We start from the raw sequence: 22,356 nt of genomic DNA on the forward strand, positions 1-22,356 counted from the left end.
GGCTTGGCATTTCCTCACGTCTGGCGGTCATCAGCTGGGGTGAGAATGTCCTCCAATGCGTTATCACGCAGCGGAGGAATGCTCGGACGAGCTCGAACCGGCGGTCCTGGGAGGGAAAAATGTCGTGACGTCAGCGCCGCGGTCATGTCCCTTTTAAGTGGCATCATCTGAGCCAGTGCGTGAGCGCTCTGTACCAAGACTTGCATAGTCACACTCGGGGGACAGGCATGCAGGTGATGTAAGGTCTCATTCCGCGAGTCTGCACGCGTCTAGGAGCAACTAGTTTCTATTCGGTGTGATATGTGCAGTGTGACGTAGACAGGCGTTTCTGAGGTCAGTTCAGCTCAGCAAAGTTCCGCACTTGTACAATTGTCGACCCATCAAGGCCGTTATCACGGTTGGACCGAGCCATCACACGCGAAACTCGAATCGTCCGGCAATTATTTTTCTCTATGGTCGCCAGGGTGGCGAGATGTTAACTACCTCGACTGGTATACAGGAGGTCATGGGTTAAATCGAGACCCTGACACTTGTATATTTGGAATTTGCATGTAATCCTCGTGGTCGTGTGGATTTTTCTCCTGGTCCTCCAGTTTTTCCGTCCACATTTAGAAACATGCCTTTCCAGTATTTGCCTGCTGTACATTTCCACATGACAAGTCACTTCGTTGAGCTATCATTTGTGGTCAGGTCGCTTCTGAAAAGGAGCCACATAGCCCAGTGGGCCTTACCTGATAAAATAAAAAACATAGTTCGTAGTTAGTTAGTGTCGGCCTCACAGGACAAATGTTCCAGTGACCAACCAACTATGACCACTGTGCGAAATCTGTGGAGGGAAAACATCAACATTCTACACCACTCATTTCACGTGGAAATAAAAATTATCCAATGAAAGGGACAAAATTATCTGAAGGAAAAAAAAACATCCTGTACTTCCACTCTCCCCATGTTGACACTGGAAAAGTATTTTTCTTTGCGGTTCTTTCTTGCAGCGCAGGTGTCTATTCAAGGGTTCTTGCCAGTATGCATTGGTTTTGCCGCAATGTCATTTTCCATGATACTAAACTTTTATTTTGACTTTCATTTACCAAGTTAAGCCAGTTCAGCTTTGAGCGACCTGGCCACATATGATAGCTCATCGAAGTGGCTGATATCATCAAATGTGGGAATTTAAAGCAGCGGCCAGATGATCCAAACGCATGACGTTGATTCTAAATCTGGAGAGAACAACCGGAGGACCGGGATAAAAAGATACATGACCACGGGGAGAGAGAGGGGACATGCAAATTCTAAATATACAGCATGCATGGTCAGGGTCGGGCTGAAGCTACGACCTCCTGCATACCAGGTAAGGGAGATGACGTCTCGCCATGATGTGGCGATTATCGCGATATCAGTTTCCCATAAAGCTGGGCGGTGGTGGCAATGTGCACCTGTAATCCAACACTATGGAGGAGAGGGGGGGCGTTGGTGGGTCACCAAATAATCTGGCTCGCCGGGAGCTATCAGTGCAGAAAACATCGACTCCATCTGTTCTGTCTCTTGGTGCTTCAGTTTCCTCCCTAATGTAAACAATCATCAATTGACTGATAACGCCTTCATATATAGAGGACCGCAGAGCTTGGGTGGGTGGGGGGTAACGGAATTTGGCCCCGGCCCTCCGCCTGACTGCTTCCTTTCCCGTGGTTTCTCCTCGCACCTCTGGGTCATTCTCTCTCTCGCTCTCTCGTCCTTTCACAGTGGGCGACTGGCGTGTGCCAATGGCACGCTTCACGTCGCATTTGTTATTGTCGTCGTTCTCACTTTGTGATTTCAATTCGCATCGTTTTCGCATTGTTTTGTGCTTAGTTTAACACGTAGGCTTTCGCGACCAATATTATTCATAATAACGGTTTTTGGGTTAGATCGCGTTTATTTATAAATGTGTCGTAACCCTCCACCACCCGACACGGCCAATCAGCAAAAAAAGGTGTCACGTTGACAGAAGACAAATAATTCACTACTTTAGCCCACCGGTGTGTTGAAGAGTGAATCCACATTTACAGTTTGAGTACGACGTTTCGCTGGTAAATACTTCCAGCATCATCAAGCAATTCGCCAGAATGGTAAAGCCCTCGCTTGCTCCCGGTTTTATATAGAGCAGCAGGGTGACGTCATCACTTAACTCATATCAGGTGCAGTGATTAGAGGAGGAGGGGGGTATTGTAATTATATAATCGATTAGTAATCAGTCATTGGTTATGATTAGTAATGAGTTGTAGATAGTAATTCTTTAAATCAAAATGTAATGTGTATTATTTAATAATACGCTTCCAGGCCGCACTAAGCCGGTAGCTGTCAGAGTGATTAAAGTTATTCTTGTTCCTCTCAATTTCAATGGATTCTCTAATTAGTCTTTGCCAGTAATAATTAGTTTTACACACCACTGCAACATTGTCAAAATCAATTGAGTGTCCTTGTTGACAAGCATGTTCTGCCACTGCCGACAGTTGTGTTTGAGATAATTTAATATTTCTCTGATGTTCTTTTAGTCTTACACTGATGTAACGTCCCGTCTGCCCAATGTAGCAGCTGCCACATGAACAATTAATCCGATATACACCTTCTGTTGATAGTTTAGGTAATGCGTCTTTAGTGCAAGATACTAGTTTTTGAATTTTGTATTTGCGGTGCGAATGGAGAGTACTCAAAAAAGGTTCTTCAACTGCGATGCACTCGACGTAAGCCTGCCGCAAGTCTTTGATCATTACAACTTTCTGGTCTACGGCGCTTGTTGACGCACACGCTGTCGGTTGCAAGGAAAATAATTAAACCATGCGCGCGACTTCGACAATGACGGTGCTTTCATAGACCCCCGCCATGCCACCCATTACTCCCGAAAAAATAAACACATTTTCTAAAGGATTAATTTAAAGATAAACAGCTATTTAATTACAACTTTAATTATTTGAGTGTGTATTTAAAAAAAAAAAACATTGTGTCCGCCAAAAAAATTCGTAAAAAACGAAATGGCCAATGATAATCACGAGACGACAGTGTTGCGTAGAAACGGACCTGCACGAGAATCGTGGATCATGAACCGTGCCATACATAATGGCAGCCCAAACACAGACGCGCATTCTAGCATCGGTCGATAAGATTGTTTCTCAATATTTCAGATTTGTCCGGTTTCAAAGGTGCAGTCTCTGTCATATTTGTTGCGATTAAGGATAACGGAGGCAGCACAGCAATTAGGTTTTTAAATCGGTGCAGAGTTTGAATGTTCTCCCATTGTGTGTCTGGATTTTCTCCGGATCTACCCAGATACTACACTCACTTTAGAGTGGCATCATAGGCAAACACACAACAGCCATCGTGATATATTACCAACACATGGAACATTGTTAGGGATCACTATAATAATAATGTACAACCCTTTTGTCAATCTACCGTTGCATGAAGGCCTAACCAGACTGTGCAGGAAGTGAGTTGTCCCACCATACTTCATCACGTGGGTTAGTGCGGGTTGTTGAACGGGGGATCCAGGCCACGTTTTGATATCACTCACCACCTGCGTTCATTGTGACCGGGGTTCAAACTTCAATTGATAGATTCATAGCAAATTGCCCTAACAGGGCTGGGAGTTGAACTCAGGTGTGCTGGGAGTTGAACTCAGGTGTGCTGGGAGTTGAACTCAGGTATGCTGGGGTTGACCTCAGGTGTGCTAGGAGTTGAACTCAGGTTTGCGGGTTCATAGCGAAGGGCACCAACTGCTGCGCCACTGCTCCACTGGAACATCGTTGCTGTGCTTAAAGTAGTTTTCAGTTATTAGAATTATGCAAAATGCTGGTTAAAGTATTTGCGATGTATACGTCGGAGGCAACACAAGCTTCCGTCGTGGAAGACGGAAGCTTGCGTTGCCTCCGAAACGTCGTGATTTACTTTAGTTTTCATTTTATGTTACCTACGTGACTTTACCGAAAAACCAAAGAGTATGAATCCTTGCAGTCACGAAAGCTTCAAATCTAGAATATTTGCGATGTAGTTAACCCATATGTATCATTATTTAATAATTATACATTTAGAAGATACTCAAGTTGTGGAGGCACTGAAAGAAACCAAAAACGCAGACCCCTATTCGCACGTTTATTGTAAGTCAGTTAAAGCAATTGTCAGCTGTTATGATGTTTGATTAGATATTGATGCTGGATAATTAATTTATGAAACGTGACCATTAAGACAGCGACTCGAGGTCTCACGAACCAAATTCCTCCGGCTGTCAACTTTACCCCCCACCCGCCCCTGACATATGTAGCCAAGGCACCAGCAACGGTTGTGCGGTCCGGTTTTTTGTGTTTTAAAAGTTTCCTCTACCTGAGATGCGGCTGGTTTCTTCAGGCCTTGCCGCTATGCGCGTGCCACCAAGAAAGCTCGCAAACATTTCCGCTGTGACCAAGCGGTGAACCGAATGAGACTCTGACACCAAATGACCCCCCCCCCCCCCCGTTAGCATTCCACGGGACTGCCAATGCTAGGGACAACTAGATTTTATTTTAAAAAGCCAGCATAAGGTGTGCTCGTGGTGGGGAGCGGGGGCGTGGGGGGCATGAAAGAGTGGCTTCAAGAAGACCAAGCTCACGGGAGACGTGGAGAGACGAGTTTTTGCTGACAGTCTCGTGGGACGTAGGTTTGTGGGTTAAAAAAATCACTCCTTGGAGCCCGTCCGCTTTGAGGCCAAGACTCGACAATGAGGGGCTCGCTGCTGCTCCGAGTGATCTCACCCCGCGGGGTGCGATTATTTTCTCCGTTGGCGAAGGCTGGTGAGTTTAAACGACTACAACTACAACAACAATCCCCCGCTGAAATAAATGTCCTGAAATTGTTCAAATTGTAAGCGAACGTAAAAACGCGAGTGGTCAAATATTTTTTAAAGCAGAGTTTTAATCATCTTCTACACATTTTTAAACGTTTTCTCGCTTGCTCGCGGTACGGTTGTTTAATTCTGGGAGCGATGATTAAATTTGTGATGTGCTGTAATTGGCTCGACATTGCGTGCACTGCGGTAGGGCATCTGGAGCTGCTGCATAGTCTGTGGGGTGCTGCTTTACTCAAAATTGGGCGACAATGTAATTTAAATCCAACGTGGCAGAGACAAGGGCTTCTCTTGCAGTCTCTCCAATGATAATGAAGCCGATGAAAGAAAGTCAAAGGAAGGTTTAAGTACACAAGTGATTCCCATTAAAAACTCCGAAAGATGCTTGCCATACGGGCTTGCCAAGAAATGCTTATTCATTATTAGGTCTCGTGCGCTATATAACCATACTTCACCACGCCGGCCAGTGCCAATTGGTGAATGTGAGGACCATCGACGTGGGAGCCTAGAGATACAGTACAACAATAGAGTTTGCTGCACTGCCTTCTGCTGCTACAACTTAGCCTCGCAGCGAGCCTACAGCACCTGTTATTACGCGTGGCGGCGCCCATCCAAGGACGATGAAGGCAACAATGCCTGCTGAGCTTTCGAGATCTGATGAGGTCGGGTGCATTCCGGGGTGATTTGATTGAGGCAAGTTTGACATCTGCTACACAGAATGTATAAAACAGAGGCAAAACACCAAGCCAAGAGGCGATCCGTCGGGTCAGTGCGAATGGGTTTAACCGAGACCGAATTTAGTGTTTTGGTGAACATTGTTCACGAGTGAGCAAAGCAATGTGCTCAACGAGTGAACAAAACCGGGTAATGAAACGGGCGTCAGAGACACTCCGAGTGGATTTATTTTTGTATTTGCCTCCTGCTCTGCTGTAACAGCGCTTTCACCCACACTTCTGATTAGCACAGTTGGCTGCGTACGGTACGAAAGACGTTCAACATAAATGTACGTGCACCCACCACCAAATTTACAAACCTTGCGTACGTGGGTCTTACATTGCGAATGTAATGTTTCAGTAATTATTTATGGTAAAAGCTATACTTTGTAATTGGTGCGCTATGAACCTGGCGACCTGAGTTTTAATCCCGGTTATGGCTAACACACAAACAAATACCCCACGGCTCGACATTGCGTCGAGCCGTGGGGTAGCCATACAACAAATACCCCACGGTTTTTGTCTATACCCCTTTCCATTCCATGACCACTACACAACACCGCATTTACATTTTCAGGTTTCCCGCCCAAAGTTTTAAGTAGCACATTTTGAAGACTTGACCATTTTTTTAGTGATGCTGCATTGGCCAGTGGTGCATAAGGCATACATTACAAAACAACTCAACACACATCGCCTATACAATAGGAGACGTTTCAGGCAATGGCCCTCCATAGCAGAGCCATTACCAAAATAATTGCATATTATATATTTATATTTTCCTTTTAGGGCCACAGTGTTACTGATAAACGTGTTGAGTTTGTGTGACTTGTCAGTTTATTAACAACAGCTCCAAAACAAGCAAACAATGGTCTCGCTTCTAATTGCCTCGTGTAATGCCTTGACACTCAACAATATGTTCCTCCTCTATGTGCGTGGCTTGCCAGCTTTGAGCACAAACTGCTCAAAATCTTTGACACAAGCTAAAAAAAATTACGTGGAAATGAATCAAGTGTAGCAATTCGTTTTTTTCTCTGTCTTTCGGTCAGAAGTTTATTGCCCGAGTGAAGCCCATTGAGCCGTGCGGATCTTCTTCAAGGGCAACTCGGCCAGTATAGCAGCAATTCAGCAGAGAATCCCACCATCAATGTCGCGACAAGGGAACGCCAACTTAACGCGGCCTTCCCCCTTCATTGTGAAATAAACGTCATTCAAATCTGATCTTCTCCTATTCTCGTGAGTGACGATGAAAGCGGTGTACACCGCGATGCTCGTTGCTCGTGGCTCAGCGGTGGCGCCTCGCTGGAGGCGGCGCTCACACGGCCAGAGCCCTGGCAGGGCGCTTGAGCCGCCACGGGGCCGCTGTTGTCGCGCGGCTTTCAAAACAAACCGTAGCCATACAACAACAACAACAATAACGACGACGACCAGTATTCATGTCGCACACAAAATGTGCCAGAGGTCGGCAACCTGCGGATCCGGAGCTGAATCCGGCTCTTTAAGACTGCTCCATCGCGACGATGTTTATCGAGGACCCTCCGTCTCGTATTCACACGCATTGTGGCTCTTGAAATATTTTGGATTTTTTTTACTTCCCAAATTCGACAAAAAATGTCCTCTTTTTGTTATTTGGTTGCAGAACCCTGGTAAATACTGTACTTACAGTATCGTATATTGTCTTTAAATTATAACCGTTGATATTAGTGGGGTTTAAACAAAGATAAAGTTTGGTCTGCACTGTTTTTGCGGTTTTTAAAGCGACTATTTTGTTAAGCTTAAGTTGAGATATAGCGTGACAAGACAGGATATTTCCACGAGGCACAAAGGGAACGGGACGCTGCCATGGTATGATGGCTCTCACCTTGCACTTGGCAATCAGAGGTCGCCAGTTCGACCTTCGTCTCTGTCCAGCCAGCAGTATAGATGGGTATGCCACGGTTAATCCTGCACGTCCCATTAGCACGGTTGCCTCCGCACGGTGCGAAAGAAGCTCACCGTTAATACATATGGAGTCGTCAGGCAGACCGCGTGTGGTGGGGTAACGCGTGGGTACTTCCACTTCTTCAAAGACAATCTGACCAGTGTTGAAGAGTAGGCCAAATACTCTCTCTCTCGAGGGGCATCTCTAGACATCCCTCGAGTGGAGGCAATTCTTCCGCCAGCAATTTCCAGCAAGCAGTTACAGTGCTGCACCTTTATCTTTATATATGAAGCAGAGAAGTGAACAGTGCCAACACTCTTTGGTTCTTTCGGTAAAGTCACGTAGGAATAAAATAAAATAAATCACGACGTTTCGGGCGCAACACAAGCTTCCGTCATCAGGTGATTAAGCCAAGTCAAGATTGAACAGTGCCTGCTCAATGGGCAGTGTTGGGAGAGTTGCTTTTGAAGGTAATCAATGTATGATTACGTTTTACTTTATGTATTCAATAAACGTAGTCCCATATGTATTATTCTAAAAGTAACGTATTCTAATTTCTTGATTTATCTGACAAATACTTTATTCAAATGAACGCGTGATGATTTTGTCGACGTAACAGCGCCTTGCTGTGACCGTGGTGCTGGATACCGTGCCCTGCTTGTCCTCACTTTCACCCATAGCTGCTGAAATCGCATTTCCCCACTTGTATATTTTTTATAATCAATTTAGACGATATATGTTTTAAATCAACGTATTTAGTGGCAGATACTAAGTGACAGTAATCTGCTTACACACTGAAAATGGATAATATTGCGCAGTGGTTTGCGAACTGCACTATGAACCCTGCGAGCCGAATATGACTCCCGGCTACGACTACCAGCAGTCGCGACATCTGAGCTGCTCCCAGACCCCATCCCATTCACGACCAGCACTGACTAGCGCGGTGAAGTATGTTCAAACGAGCCCCATGACTCAAACGACGGCGTCGTAAGGCTTCCTTCCAACATTGGATTTGCAAAGGCCTATACATCATTAATAAAGTACCTGTATTATATTACGTAAACGGATGTCACCCATGTAACTGAGGTTAACCAGGTCTTGCCAGTCAAAGTGAGGCTTGTTTAGCATGACAAAGGACCTGACAATGGTCGCATTTCCTTGCAACCCTAATCAATGCAGCCAGTCTCCATCCCAGCCCCAATCATCAGCATCATCACCATCGCCAGCCATGCTCAATCCACTGCTGAGTGAAGGCATCCCCACTTCATCGCCATCCTTCACATGTTTAGCGATATTTTAATCCATATATCTATATTGGCCCTTTTGTAATTCGATTGCAGCAACACGCCATGAATGAAAGCTCGTCTGCCCAACACTGCTTGTGCAATAGGAGCACATTGCTAGAACATGATGAGACAGTCAGATCGAGTCTTGCCAGAGGCATTTCGAACTGGTGTGAACACCTCAGGGCCAGCAGTTGAGATGCTATCCTCACAAGACTCACCCAGGAATTCTGTCAGTGCTGTGGGTTGTACGAGGTTAGGGCTCTGCCCGGTCATGGTGGCTGATGAATAATGTAACACAGGGTGACCTGGGTGGCTGAATTCCGTGGGAATGCCTGGGCCAGACATGGCTGGTCTAGCACTGCCCTGAGCATGAAAGAGAATGAGCACAGGTGAAAGGCAGAGAAGTTTGACCTCATAAAGAGCACTGGACTAGTCACAGTCCCCCTAGCCCCCTCCATTACCTCTCAATGCTTCAACGACAAGGTGGCACTCACCCTCTAAGACTTCCCCCAACTACTCGTCCCCGATCTATCCTCTCATCTCACTCTCCTCCCTTCCAAACACTCTTCTTCTCCCCTCTCATCTCACTCTACTCCCCAACACGCACTCGCCTACCTATCTCCTCTCATCTTTCTCTAATCCCTGTCTACATGCGGGACCAAATATTATTCGATGTTTTTTTTGTGCAGTCATTAAAAACTAAACTATTCAAACTTTTTTTTATTTTACCGGGTAAGGCCCACTGAGCTGTATAGCTCTTTTTCAGAAGCGACCTGACCACAAGTGATAGCTCGCCAACGTGGCTTATCACGTGGACATTTGTAGCAGCCAAATATTCCAACTGTTTCTGGGCAGAGAGCGGGGAGGGACCACCAAGTGACTGCACTTTCGAGCCCCTTGTCGTCATCACAGGAGTCTGCCAGGCTTCAAGCCCAGGATCACAGCGGTGGCAGTCGGTTGTGGAACCAAAGGCAGCGGGGGGAGGGGCGGGGAGCGAGATGGAGGCAGAAGCCTCCCTTGAAACCCAACACATTTTTTGTTGTTGACATTTATGGGTCTTTTTTTAAAACGTTGTTTTGTTGCAGTATACTCTTATTTGTATTATTAATATGGGGCCCTTTTTAAAAAAGCTTGAAATTTCAGGATCGTAGCGCCACCGCTCCCCATTCATACAACGACGCAGACGGAGACCTCCCCCCACCCCAGAAGCCCAATGACGCTGATGATGTTGATGATGATAATGCTAATACAGCCGATGGTGATGTCAATGCCGCTGATGACACTGCAACAACTGATGATGACAATGTCAATGCCGCTGCTAATGAAGATGGCCATGTTTTTGTTTATTGTAGTACGGAGTTAGACTGATGGCCTTAATCTTAGTTGTTTTGTGGTTGTTGTTGTTGTTTGACTTGCATCCCACTGGGATTTTTGCACACAGCGTTGGTGTACGGTGCTATTTCAGGAATATTTTGATGTTTTTTTTCCTGGATTTTCTGTTTGCACAGTCACATAGTCACTTTAAGATGTTTTCTTGTTCATGTTTTTATTTTGTGTTTGTTGCGGTTGCACCCGATTCAAGAGCCGAATGGCTCACAGGGCTATACCAAGTAAATGGAACTATGGAACTATGAAATAAATGGAACCGCGGGAAGTTTCTAGCTCCGCCCTTGGAGCCAGCTCAGCGCCCTGACTTCTGGGCCACCCACGGCTACCTCCCGGCATTTGGGCACCGTTTACATCCACACGGCATCGTATCTTCACCGCTACTCGACTGCTCCCTCTATCGACTGACGTCCCGATACTGCGTAAAGAGAGCGCCCTCTACTGAACCAGAAACCGCTGTGCACTGCTCCTCGAACCAAGTCCTGGTCACAAGCAGACAACTAAGTTGGCTCAGTCGATTTAAACTTTGATTGTTTATCTTTTGTTTAAACCAGGTTCAAACCACGTATTTATTTCTTAGTTATAAGGCAGCGTTTGTAAATCACGGCCGTGGCAAGTATTTCCAGTCTGTGCATAAAATATACTGTAGTGATATTGGCGGAAGTCGTGTGGCTCAAAGAGTTGCTATCACGTGCGAGTGCTGAGCTGGCAGCACGAAGATCCTGCATTCCAATCGCCAATGACGGACTCTCTCTTTATTCCACTGCCAAATGGCAGGTCTGTGACTCTAAATCCCTCCATCCCATCTTGAGCTTGCTTATTTATTTTACTCTACACACCCCTCCCCTTCCTTCAAATCGTGAAGCAGATTTTTATATTTTTCTTGCCCTCTTTCCCAACAGACTTGCAGAACTTCCGTCACTAAGCTTTCATCTCGAAGCAGAAAAAATAATTTAATTTAATTCACATTTAGCTATTCATTTAATTTGGCAAAATTCCTGAGGGCTAAAACTTATTTTGGTTTGATCACCATGCGAGCAAACCTTTTTCAGGGCTAATGAGTCGGGGTGGATGCGAGTAAATCGAAGGGTCCTCAGAATTAGTTCTATAATGCCTCCTTCCAGGGTTCTCTAACAATGGTTGATATGATAGTGTTGCTTTCTGTGAGAGTTCAGAATGGGTGTTTCTCTAATTTCTTGACATGGTGCCCATAACACAATTGGGAGAACATTTAAATTTTTTAAACATACTGACTTATTTCCACTTTTAAACTAAATCTCCCATGAATTTAAAATTCTACTGGAACAATCCAATCTCAGAATAGAGACAATGAGACAATAGAGACAATGATGTAGTTGCTGAAATCACATCTACGTGTACATGAGAGAGTAACATACCAATGTGGCTAACATTTGTTTTGATCGTCACGTACTACCTGTGATGGCATATGATTCATAAACAAAAACATTAATACAACTGGAAAAAAAACTGGAAATTGTGCATATAAGCATAAAGATATGAGTGCTTGTAATGTATGGAGATATAGAAACAGAAACTCGTGGATTAGAGAACACGCGCAGAGTACAATTACTTCACGTCCTAGGTGGATTATCCCATTGCAAGATCCTGAGAGATGGTGGCGGCTTTGGCAGGCTCTCATCCAGCAGCGGATTGAACATGGCTGATGATGCTGGCAATGATGACGCAGTCCGGTCTTCTGTGCTGTGCAGGGCCCAGCGAGCTGGACTTGAGTCTGATCGGCGATGGCGGTGACTTGCACAGCTCCCCAACACACAGCGTGCAGCAGGTGAGCCTTCCACAGCTCACCCTACGGTTCCCACCTGTCCTGATGTTTCCCAGCATTGGTCTCTTTATCTGCTAAGTGCTGTCCTGGTAAATCTGTAAGTCGTTCTGGTACATTAAAGTCTCGTTGCTGTCAGTTGCCCAAAAAATACAATAATACACCGCTCAAGACAATGCATTGAAAACTAAACTAAACCTTTTATTTTACCAGGTAAGGCCTACTGAGCTATATAGCTCTTTTTGCAGAAGCGACCTGGCCACAGCGACCTGGCCACAGGTCGCTACTTTAAACGCATATTTCTCAATGTGGAGGGAAAAACCGGAGCCCTCGGAGAAAAATCAAAGCGACCGCGGGGAGAGAAACAGCAGCAGGTGTCAGGGTCAGGGTCGAACCTACGACTCCTGTATACCAGGCGAGGTAGTTAACATCGAGTCACTCTTCCGATATTGGGAGATATTCTTATTCCCACGATATATCCTGGTTTGTATGGACATATGTTGAACTTCTTTTGCACCGTACGTAGCCAACCGTGCGAATTGGAGGTGGCAACCCTCGGCGGAACACAAGAGTGGAATGTCGAGTCAATGTATCAACTGAATGACCACTCACGGGGAGCAGTCAGGCCTCCACGCCGCTCTCTAGTGGCCTTAGTTATGGGGTGCTGCAATCAGCGCAATTGCACGGGGAGGAGGTGGCGGGGTGGGTGCTTACGGGCCAGAGGGACTCGTGCACCAGGCTACTAGGGGGAAGTTGGGCAAGGAGGAGAACCCAGCCAACCACTGCCACTACCGTCTCGTAACACTCCGTGCATGTTGCATGTTCCAAAATCGTATCATCCACTGCCAAACACTTACACAGGCAAACACTCCCCTCCCCCCCAAAAAGCTCGTATAGCCTTTAACAGATTGTAGGGGCAAGTGCTGTTCACGAGCACCTATGAAGGCCGGCACAGCACTTGAGGGGGTGGGTGGCCAGCACCACACTCGACCACCTTTGGCTGAGTCGACCTAGGCGAGGCCCAGGATCGATTCAGATAATCGTCACCGGTGTTGACCGTAAGCAGGAATCGAACTTGCGTCGCCGGGTTCGTAGCGCAGCGTAGCGTACTCAGCGCTACACCACCGCTCCCCAACACAACACACACGTGCACACACACACACAGACACGCGCTGTCTGTCTCTCTGTGTCGCGCACACACACGCCCAGCCCACACGCCCTGTTCCACGCGCGGTCACAGAGATTCGCATTCCCACACTGCTCCAATTTGCAACAACAAAAGCGAGATTGTGACGTCAGCCTGCGCTCGCAAGAGAGGAAACGCCCTTAGCCGGAATTCAGTGGCAAGGGGGGGAACGGCGAAGAAGTTACAGCACTTGGAGCCGTCGCTGCAGCAGAAAGTGACAGTCGCAGCACAGACGTGTTCAGTTGCACGAACGCGTTGCGCGCCAGCTGCAGAAAGCGACCCATCGTCAGTGGCCGGTCAGTATCTGTTGTGCCCGATTGTGTTTTTGATTGGCCATCGGACAAAGACGGTCACTGCATTGCGCATTTGCAGATGCGCTTCCGCGACCGTCTGGAATGTTCTTCCGATATTAGGAATTCACTGAGAGCTATGCACTTTAAAATCATCTAGATTGAAAACGAATTTCTTTAGAACTGCTTTTTGTTTTCAGTTTGGTGACCTCCCCCCCCAGCACCACCGATTAGCACGGTTGGATACGTACGGTGCAAAAGAAGCTCAACATTAATCCGTACGAATGCGAACTTGGTTAGTATTTAAGTGGCTTTTGTGAGCGTTTATCAGTGGAGCTTTGTGCGCTGTTTGATCGTGCAAATACAACTGAGCAAAGATTTATGTTGTTGAGACGGACGTGTCTAATTAAGTCCGACACAAGAGTCGGAGTTGAAGTTTTGAACAAAGAGGCGCTTATTGTCACATGCAGTGCCACCAGAGCCAGAGACGGTGCGCCTACAGGCACGGGTGTGGTGGCTCCGTCATCTCGATCATTAGACCTCCTTTGCCAGTACCAAAATGCAATAATAGGGTTTTTACCCTTTTTTCTGGCAACAAAACTGAAACCTTTTTACAAGGATTCATGTCAAGACTGCAGGTATTGTGGTTAAAGCAGCAACATGAATCCTTATAAAAAGGTTTCAGTTTTGTTGCCATAAAAAGTGGAAAAACCCTATTATTCCGTCATCTCGACTAAACTGGTTTTCAGTCTCTGTCTTGATGTGTTAACCCAGACATCTGTCGGGGTTTTATACTGCAGCGTGCTGTCTTTAACACTTTATTGTATCATTCTTATTTTAAATATGCACTGGAGTCCGTGCCTGGTGTGTGGTTTTTAGTTTTACCAGGCTCTGCAGTGCCAGCCCAATGGAGATTTTGTGATTAACGTTACTCAAAAGGCCCCTTTGTTTGACTCCCTATATGCGGCGCAATCAAGTAATGTGAACGTAAGATGTTTACGTAAGCTATGACCAACACTAGTTGGTCTAAAAATCCATCAAACAAAAATAAAGTGTTAATTTAAAACAGCTTTCATGTCTTAAGGATGTTTGTTCGGGCAGAATGTTTTAAAATAAACATTTAAGTGGCTTAGTGAAATGAGTACGTATTACACCCAGCAGAATAGTAATGTCATACAATTACATTTCAATAACGGTAATTTATATTCTTGGAATCCACATCAGGGTACAGTACTGTATGTATCTAGTTGGAGAGTACTAACCCATAGAGCATACTGTAGATTTTAAAGATAACTCAACACATTCGTCAATAACATTCCTGTTTGCAATGAAGAACGTCAAATATTTCTGTATGTACTATTTTCTCTGTTAAGGCCATAGTGTTATTGACTCGTCTGTCCAGGTTGTTTTTGTCAAAAACGCCACTGCCAACGCAAGCAGTCTCACCAAATGTGTAGATTTTAAAAGGATCAACTAAGTGCGGACCCAATTCAGTAACACAGTTGCACAATCGTTCATCTTAAGTCTACTGTTGATAAGCACCTGCCGTTAGCAATCGATGAGGCAACGCTGTGGAGTTCTCACCAAAACTCGGTCTAAGGGGCAATCGTTAACCCTCGCGTGTCCGTCCGTGTGCCGCTCTCCATGCTCTAGGTTCGCCGGGCGTCCTTTGACAGGGGAGGCATGGATTCTTCAGGTACGACGCCACCACAGTTGGTTTTGCTGTTTCACTTTCAGAGGGGTTCTTTTACGCTTTTCTACCTTTTAGTGCAAAACACGTGGATCACTGCGGACGTGTACATGCCCCGGGCACAGGGTGGTTGAAGTTTCACGGAATTGCGGGTATTTCCCACAATGCCGGCCAGCATAAAATTGCTGTTAAGTTTCCAACAACACACAAAAAATGTGTAGAAAGCACACAGTGCATTATGCAAAAAGCCAGCAGCAGTTCATGGAGAAGTGCCATTGTGAGCCTCTTGTCTTCAGTCACCATGAGCAAATGTGACAGACCGCCTGAGAGCCAGCAGCAGTGAGACGGTGATGGACAAGCGTGGTGATAGACAACTGATAGACAACTGTAAATATCTGTCACAGTGTGCATTACAAACACTCCCATTGCACGATTGTACGTATGTATGTTGAATCGGCGGTGCGACAAAGGACAACAAACTACAGTAAACACAAATCGCAGTTCTGAAAAAATGAGTTTTCAATCTCGATTTAAAAGTGCATAATTCCCAGGAGCTTTCTAATAGGCGCAGGCGTACCAAGAAGATTGTATTACACATAGTTACAGGCAGTGGCGCACCCAGATGAAAAATGTTGGAGGTGTTAATAAGTATTAATTATTTATAAAGTAAGTGATCTTTTCTATTATATTTTTGGGGGTACAAGGAGGCAGGTCCATGCATGCTGTTGGACTTCTTTTGCACCGTACGTTAGTCAACCGTGCTAATCGGCGGTGTGGGAGAAGCACAGCAGTTGAGGACAGCTTTACCTTCTGTCCCCTTCTGGGTGCCCTATGGGTACAGGCGTTCAGCCACATCACCCACAATGCACCTGATCTCATCAGATCCCGTGAAGCTAAGCAGGCTTGAGGCTGGATAGTGCTTGGATGGATAACCCACACCATGCATAATGCATGTTATAGGTTCCCAGTAAAAACGGAACGTTGATCCAACGTTGCACATTTACTGGGCTGCAGTGGGGCAGCGGTGTGTAGTACAGCAAAATCCATCGTGGCGCTGTACTTCAATGCTCACCCACGTAGATTAAAAACTCATTTCTTTAGAACTGCTTTTTGTGTTTAGTTTACTGTCCTTCCCCGCACCTCCGATTAGCACGGTTGGCTATGTATGGTGCCAAATAAGTTAAACATACATACATATATGCTCCCCACCATTATCAACCCACACTGACCAGCATGGTGAAGTATGGTGAAGTAACCCTCAACTCGCACAGCTTGGGAAGGCCCTGACCAGCAGTGTACTTGGTTCATGAATCCCATGTGGTCAAGCATCGTAATAAAATGATCGACTCTACCTGTGCGTGTAAAGGTATCCAAACCAAATGCGCAAAGGTTTAAACTAGGGCATGTGAGAAATATTGCGCAGAGGCGTTTAGGAGTGTATTGATACTGGCCAGTTCCATTGCAGCTGTACAGATAAGCACCTTAAATACTACCAACCCTTCACCTACAAACTGGTGTGGCTGATCAATCATCTCTGGCACTAAACCAACAAATCCAGAGGTCACAGTTTAATTAACAGTTCATCTACTGCCTGGTGTAATGATCAGTACACACTGGACTTGCAATCCAGAGATCGCCATTTCAATTCCGTCTCTTGGCCAGCAGTGGAAACCATGGTTACATCCTCTCCCCCGTCTCTGTACACCGAGCAGCAGTATACATGGGTGTCTCCAGAGTTAGTCAATCGACAGGTTGTAGGGTGGGGTAAAATGTGGGTATTTCCATCTCTTCCAAGATGTCTGACCAGCGTGGAAGAGGAGGTAAAACAATGCCCTCTTGTATGTATGTTGAACCACTATCACAGCGGACGTAGAAAACTGTGGTAATCGGAGGTGCAGGGGTAGGACAATAAGCTAACCACAAAAAATAGTTCGAAAGAAATTGGTTTTTAATCCAGGTTTAAAAGTGCATAGCTCCAGTGGCTTCATAATATTGGAAGGAAGTGCGTTCCAGACGGCCGCAGACGAGCATCTGAAAGTGAGATGCAATGACCGTCATTGTTCGATGGCCAGCCAAAATCCGCTGCTGCTGCGAGGATAATGATTGGCGTTCGCGTGATGATTTCTGCTTCTTGACGAAATCAGCATGGTATTGTGGTTCATGTGGCAAGCACTTTGTGTGTCCTGAGTGTGACCTCTTGAGGGCTCCCTGCACGAGCTCCCTCTAGTGGAGACCCGTCTGCCAGCAGTGGCGTGTGGAAGTAATTGCAGGGCTACATCTTTACCTCCTGAAACAAACTAATATCAATTAATTGTGTTTAAAGTCTGCTTGTCGGTAAATATAATGGTAAAGTCCATGTTCTTGGCCTCTGTAACCCACCAGGTTTCCTTTGCCCCCCCCCCCCCCAACTAAACGTTGGAAGTGGACTATCCCATTGCTAGGCAATAAATGTTTACTGACAGTTACCACCGTGACAACGTTACAGCTGGGGTTAGGTCTCAAGAGTGGCCCGTGCAGAGTGAAAGTTTCTAAGTAAACTTACTTGGAGAGAATTACAGTGGGCGATGGGGTGCGGGAATTCAAAGTCTGCAGCGATCTCAAGCGCCGGTGGCAGCGATTCAGTGCGAGGTGAATGGTTATTGGCTTCGGCTGTCTCTTTGTAAACTTTGTAGAACTTGGGCAGCAGGCCTGGACACCAGCTGATCTGGTCGCCAGCTAATGATGCTGGTCGTAAAAGTTTTGGTCGACGAATCCCACCAGCACCTAACAGTGTTGTCATCCTGTGTGTATTTTGTTCATGAAACTAGTGATGACAGTAATTAGTTGGGAAAGTGTAATTTTTGGTAGGATGGGGATTATTGTGCGCCCTTTCCAGAACCATTAAACAACTAAGGGTGGGGCTACATCAATTATTTATTTCGTCGACCTTACTAAGGGAACTAAATTAAATCCACACACACAGAGGGTTTGGCTGTCAGGTCAAGCGAGCTAGCTCAAAGCCACGCTTAACTTGAGCCGGCTATGAGCGTGGCCCTATCCACCACGCTCAGGCTTCTGCTGAGCCAAGCGAGCGCCGAGCCACGGCGAAGTCGCTGTTCTCGTGGCTCGAAGGAAGCGGCCGAGCGGGTTGAGCCTGAGCTGAGCGATGCCGCTCCGGAGCTACGTGTGGTTCTTTAAGGACCGCTTCGTGACGTTATTCCCACTGCATTGCGGCTCTTGATCGATTGAGGGTTTTTTTTACCGAATTCTTAAAAAAAAGTCTGCTCTTGTTGTGTTGGTTGCTAACGCCTGGCCGCTCCAGAGGCCCTACCTCGAAAAAATATGACCCTGAGACTTGATAAATGTTTCACAACAAGTTGATGTCGAATAAACTAAGACTAAAATATAAACTGCTGATTAAATGAACACAATAAACATTTGTCTGCAAATTATAAACGCCTTTAAGACTTTTAGAGGCGGCTATTTTATACCTACGTGACTTTACCGAAAGAACCAAAGAGTATGGATCCCTGCAGTCACGAAAACTTCAAATCTAGATTGCCTCTAAGACTGTGAAGATTTTTTGTTTGTTTTCGGGAGGATCCTGTTTGAGACATGAGCCCAATTTGTGGAAACTCGGGTTTTCCCAGAGGACAAACGTGCGCACAAGAACGCCCTTAGCTCTGCACAAATAGCAACCTACTTGATGTTCTGCTGCCTGCATTACAGTATAAATATTCATATTCTTAGTTTTTTCGGTAAAGTCACGTTGAAGAGAAACAACAAAATAACAAAATATATATAAAAAAATAAAAAAAATTCTCACGACGTTTCGACCATAACTCAAACGGTCATCATCAGGTGTGTCGGTTTGCATAAATTTATTTTGAAAACGGCATATTTATTTATATATATAAAAATAACGTTTGCGTCACGCGCAACGATTGGCTGTTTGCCAGGACTAGTCCATCTATTTTTTGAAAAGAGGAGGGGGGAGACGAAATTTGTTTTTATGTATGCTGTCTGAAAGGCACTGTAAGCGTGAACAATCAATCAAGAACTGAAATGATTTATCAAATCTTTCCAATGATTGCTAAGATAGAATCCATCTTCTCGGTTGAAATTGTCTCTGTGTTTGTATATGTGGATAGCCTCATGAACGAATCTCTCATGGAAGCCAGATGGCTTACAAAGAACCTCCGTCTTGGAAAAGTCAATGGCATGTGAGCCTACTGAATTAGAACAATGATCTGCTACGGCCGAGGTGTTGGTCCTACCGTGTTTAAGGTCTGCTTTATGTTCACGAATGCGGTCCGAGATATGGCGTTTGGTTTCTCCAATGTAACTACTACCACAGAGGCAACTTAGTTTGTAGACACCAGGGTATTGTATGTCCGGAATCACATCTTTTACAGACGGAACCAGATCACGGATTTTATGTAATGTGTTGAAACGGACCTGGATCTTGTGTTTATTCAAGATTTTGGAGATCTTTTTTGTGATCCCAGCAATGTAGGGTAAAGTGATGGTTTTGAAAGGATCCTCAAGAGGGTTCTTCTTCATGGTTTGAGTGATAGCTTTGCGGATTGTATAGTCGGAGTAACCATTAGCCCTAAGAGCCTGGTGTACGTGCTTGAGTTCACTGCTTATGTGTTCCTGGTCGGATATGCATTGGGCTCTATGATACAGAGTCTTGATGAGAGAATTCTTCTGTGATGGATGGTGGTGGGAATCCGGTTTCAGATAAGCATCCGTATGGGTAGCTTTCCTGTAGACAGAGTGGCTCATTGAACCATCAGGTCTCTTTTTAATTAGGACATCCAAAAAAGGTATCTTGCCATCTATTTCGACTTCCATGGTAAATCTGATGGCTGGGTGTATGGAATTGATGTGGTCGAAGAATTGGTCTAGAGCAGGCCGGCCATGTGGCCAGATGACAAAAGTGTCATCCACGTACCTCTTCCACAAGGTTGGGCGTAGAGTGGCAGTCTGGATGGCGTCAGTCTCAAATTTCTCCATGAAAATGTTAGCTATAACTGGAGAAAGGGGGGAGCCCATTGGGGTGCCCTCAGTTTGTTTGTAGAAAGTTCCATTCCAAGTGAAGTATGTATTGGTTAAACAGTGTCTCACCAGGGGGGGTACCTCAGCGTTTAGTCCTTGATGAACCAAGTCTTCAATGATTGCAATGGTGTCAGGTACAGGAACCTTGGTGAACAAGGAAACTACATCAAAACTGACAAGCAGGTCGTCTGGGGACAGGGAAATACCCTTGATTGTTGATACCAGGTGAGTAGAATTTTGTACCGCAGAGGTGGTCTTTCCACTGAAAGGACGCAGGATTTCAGACAAAAAACGAGCTAGTTTGTAGGTGGGGGAGCTGATAGTAGAGACTATGGGACGAAGAGGTGTATCAACTTTATGTATTTTTGGTAAGCCGTATAATCTTGGTGGCCTGGCAGCAGAAGGTTTCAACGAAAACCGTTTAGATTGATCAATTAATGCGGTTGAATCAGAAATTATTTTGTTGGTTTGTGTGACGAGGCTGTTGGTGGGATCTCTTTTTATTTTTGTATAACTACCATCGTCGAGTAATTCTTTAATTTTGTTGTTGTATTCTATTTTATCCATAATAACAGTAGCATTGCCTTTGTCAGCTGAGAGAACTACAATATCATTCCTCTTTTTTAATTTATATAATTCAAAACGCTCATCTTTGCTGAGGTTGCTAGCTGGCATCCGATGGTCTGAAATCCGTTTTAGCTAAAGGTCTAAACTTTGCAGTCACACCTAAACACATACCAGTTAATGATATAATTGCCCAAGTAGACGTTGCTCTCAGGGGCCTGGGTCACATCGCTGCAGACGTAGCAAGATCTGAAATCGCTGCAACCCTCAAAAACGCTAAGATGCCAGCTAGCAACCTCAGCAAAGATGAGCGTTTTGAATTATATAAATTAAAAAAGAGGAATGATATTGTAGTTCTCTCAGCTGACAAAGGCAATGCTACTGTTATTATGGATAAAATAGAATACAACAACAAAATTAAAGAATTACTCGACGATGGTAGTTATACAAAAATAAAAAGAGATCCCACCAACAGCCTCGTCACACAAACCAACAAAATAATTTCTGATTCAACCGCATTAATTGATCAATCTAAACGGTTTTCGTTGAAACCTTCTGCTGCCAGGCCACCAAGATTATACGGCTTACCAAAAATACATAAAGTTGATACACCTCTTCGTCCCATAGTCTCTACTATCAGCTCCCCCACCTACAAACTAGCTCGTTTTTTGTCTGAAATCCTGCGTCCTTTCAGTGGAAAGACCACCTCTGCGGTACAAAATTCTACTCACCTGGTATCAACAATCAAGGGTATTTCCCTGTCCCCAGACGACCTGCTTGTCAGTTTTGATGTAGTTTCCTTGTTCACCAAGGTTCCTGTACCTGACACCATTGCAATCATTGAAGACTTGGTTCATCAAGGACTAAACGCTGAGGTACCCCCCCTGGTGAGACACTGTTTAACCAATACATACTTCACTTGGAATGGAACTTTCTACAAACAAACTGAGGGCACCCCAATGGGCTCCCCCCTTTCTCCAGTTATAGCTAACATTTTCATGGAGAAATTTGAGACTGACGCCATCCAGACTGCCACTCTACGCCCAACCTTGTGGAAGAGGTACGTGGATGACACTTTTGTCATCTGGCCACATGGCCGGCCTGCTCTAGACCAATTCTTCGACCACATCAATTCCATACACCCAGCCATCAGATTTACCATGGAAGTCGAAATAGATGGCAAGATACCTTTTTTGGATGTCCTAATTAAAAAGAGACCTGATGGTTCAATGAGCCACTCTGTCTACAGGAAAGCTACCCATACGGATGCTTATCTGAAACCGGATTCCCACCACCATCCATCACAGAAGAATTCTCTCATCAAGACTCTGTATCATAGAGCCCAATGCATATCCGACCAGGAACACATAAGCAGTGAACTCAAGCACGTACACCAGGCTCTTAGGGCTAATGGTTACTCCGACTATACAATCCGCAAAGCTATCACTCAAACCATGAAGAAGAACCCTCTTGAGGATCCTTTCAAAACCATCACTTTACCCTACATTGCTGGGATCACAAAAAAGATCTCCAAAATCTTGAATAAACACAAGATCCAGGTCCGTTTCAACACATTACATAAAATCCGTGATCTGGTTCCGTCTGTAAAAGATGTGATTCCGGACATACA

At 45.3% G+C, this 22,356-nt stretch overlaps 1 protein-coding gene across 4 annotated transcripts in view; it reads left to right on the top strand.

The window, feature by feature from the left end:
• LOC116953095 (adenylate kinase isoenzyme 1-like) overlaps nucleotides 1-22,356 on the top strand; it is a 54,906-nt gene that overhangs the window by 23,570 nt on the left and 8,980 nt on the right. For 2 of the 4 annotated variants that reach the window (XM_032972937.2, XM_032972935.2), the window contains exons 8-9: nucleotides 11,886-11,962; nucleotides 15,086-15,128. In XM_032972937.2, coding sequence (XP_032828828.1) covers nucleotides 11,886-11,962; nucleotides 15,086-15,128 — 120 coding nt within the window. Of the gene's footprint in view, nucleotides 1-11,885; nucleotides 11,963-12,900; nucleotides 13,439-15,085; nucleotides 15,129-16,149; nucleotides 17,751-22,356 lie in introns of those variants that run through there. The other 2 variants (XM_032972939.2, XM_032972938.2) reach the window with 2 other exon arrangements.

Source organism: Petromyzon marinus, chromosome 50, assembly GCF_048934315.1.
Source record: "Petromyzon marinus isolate PM22_M1 ecotype Great Lakes invasive population chromosome 50, UKy_Petmar_22M1.pri1.0, whole genome shotgun sequence".
NCBI classification, from domain to species: Eukaryota; Metazoa; Chordata; class Hyperoartia; order Petromyzontiformes; family Petromyzontidae; genus Petromyzon; species Petromyzon marinus.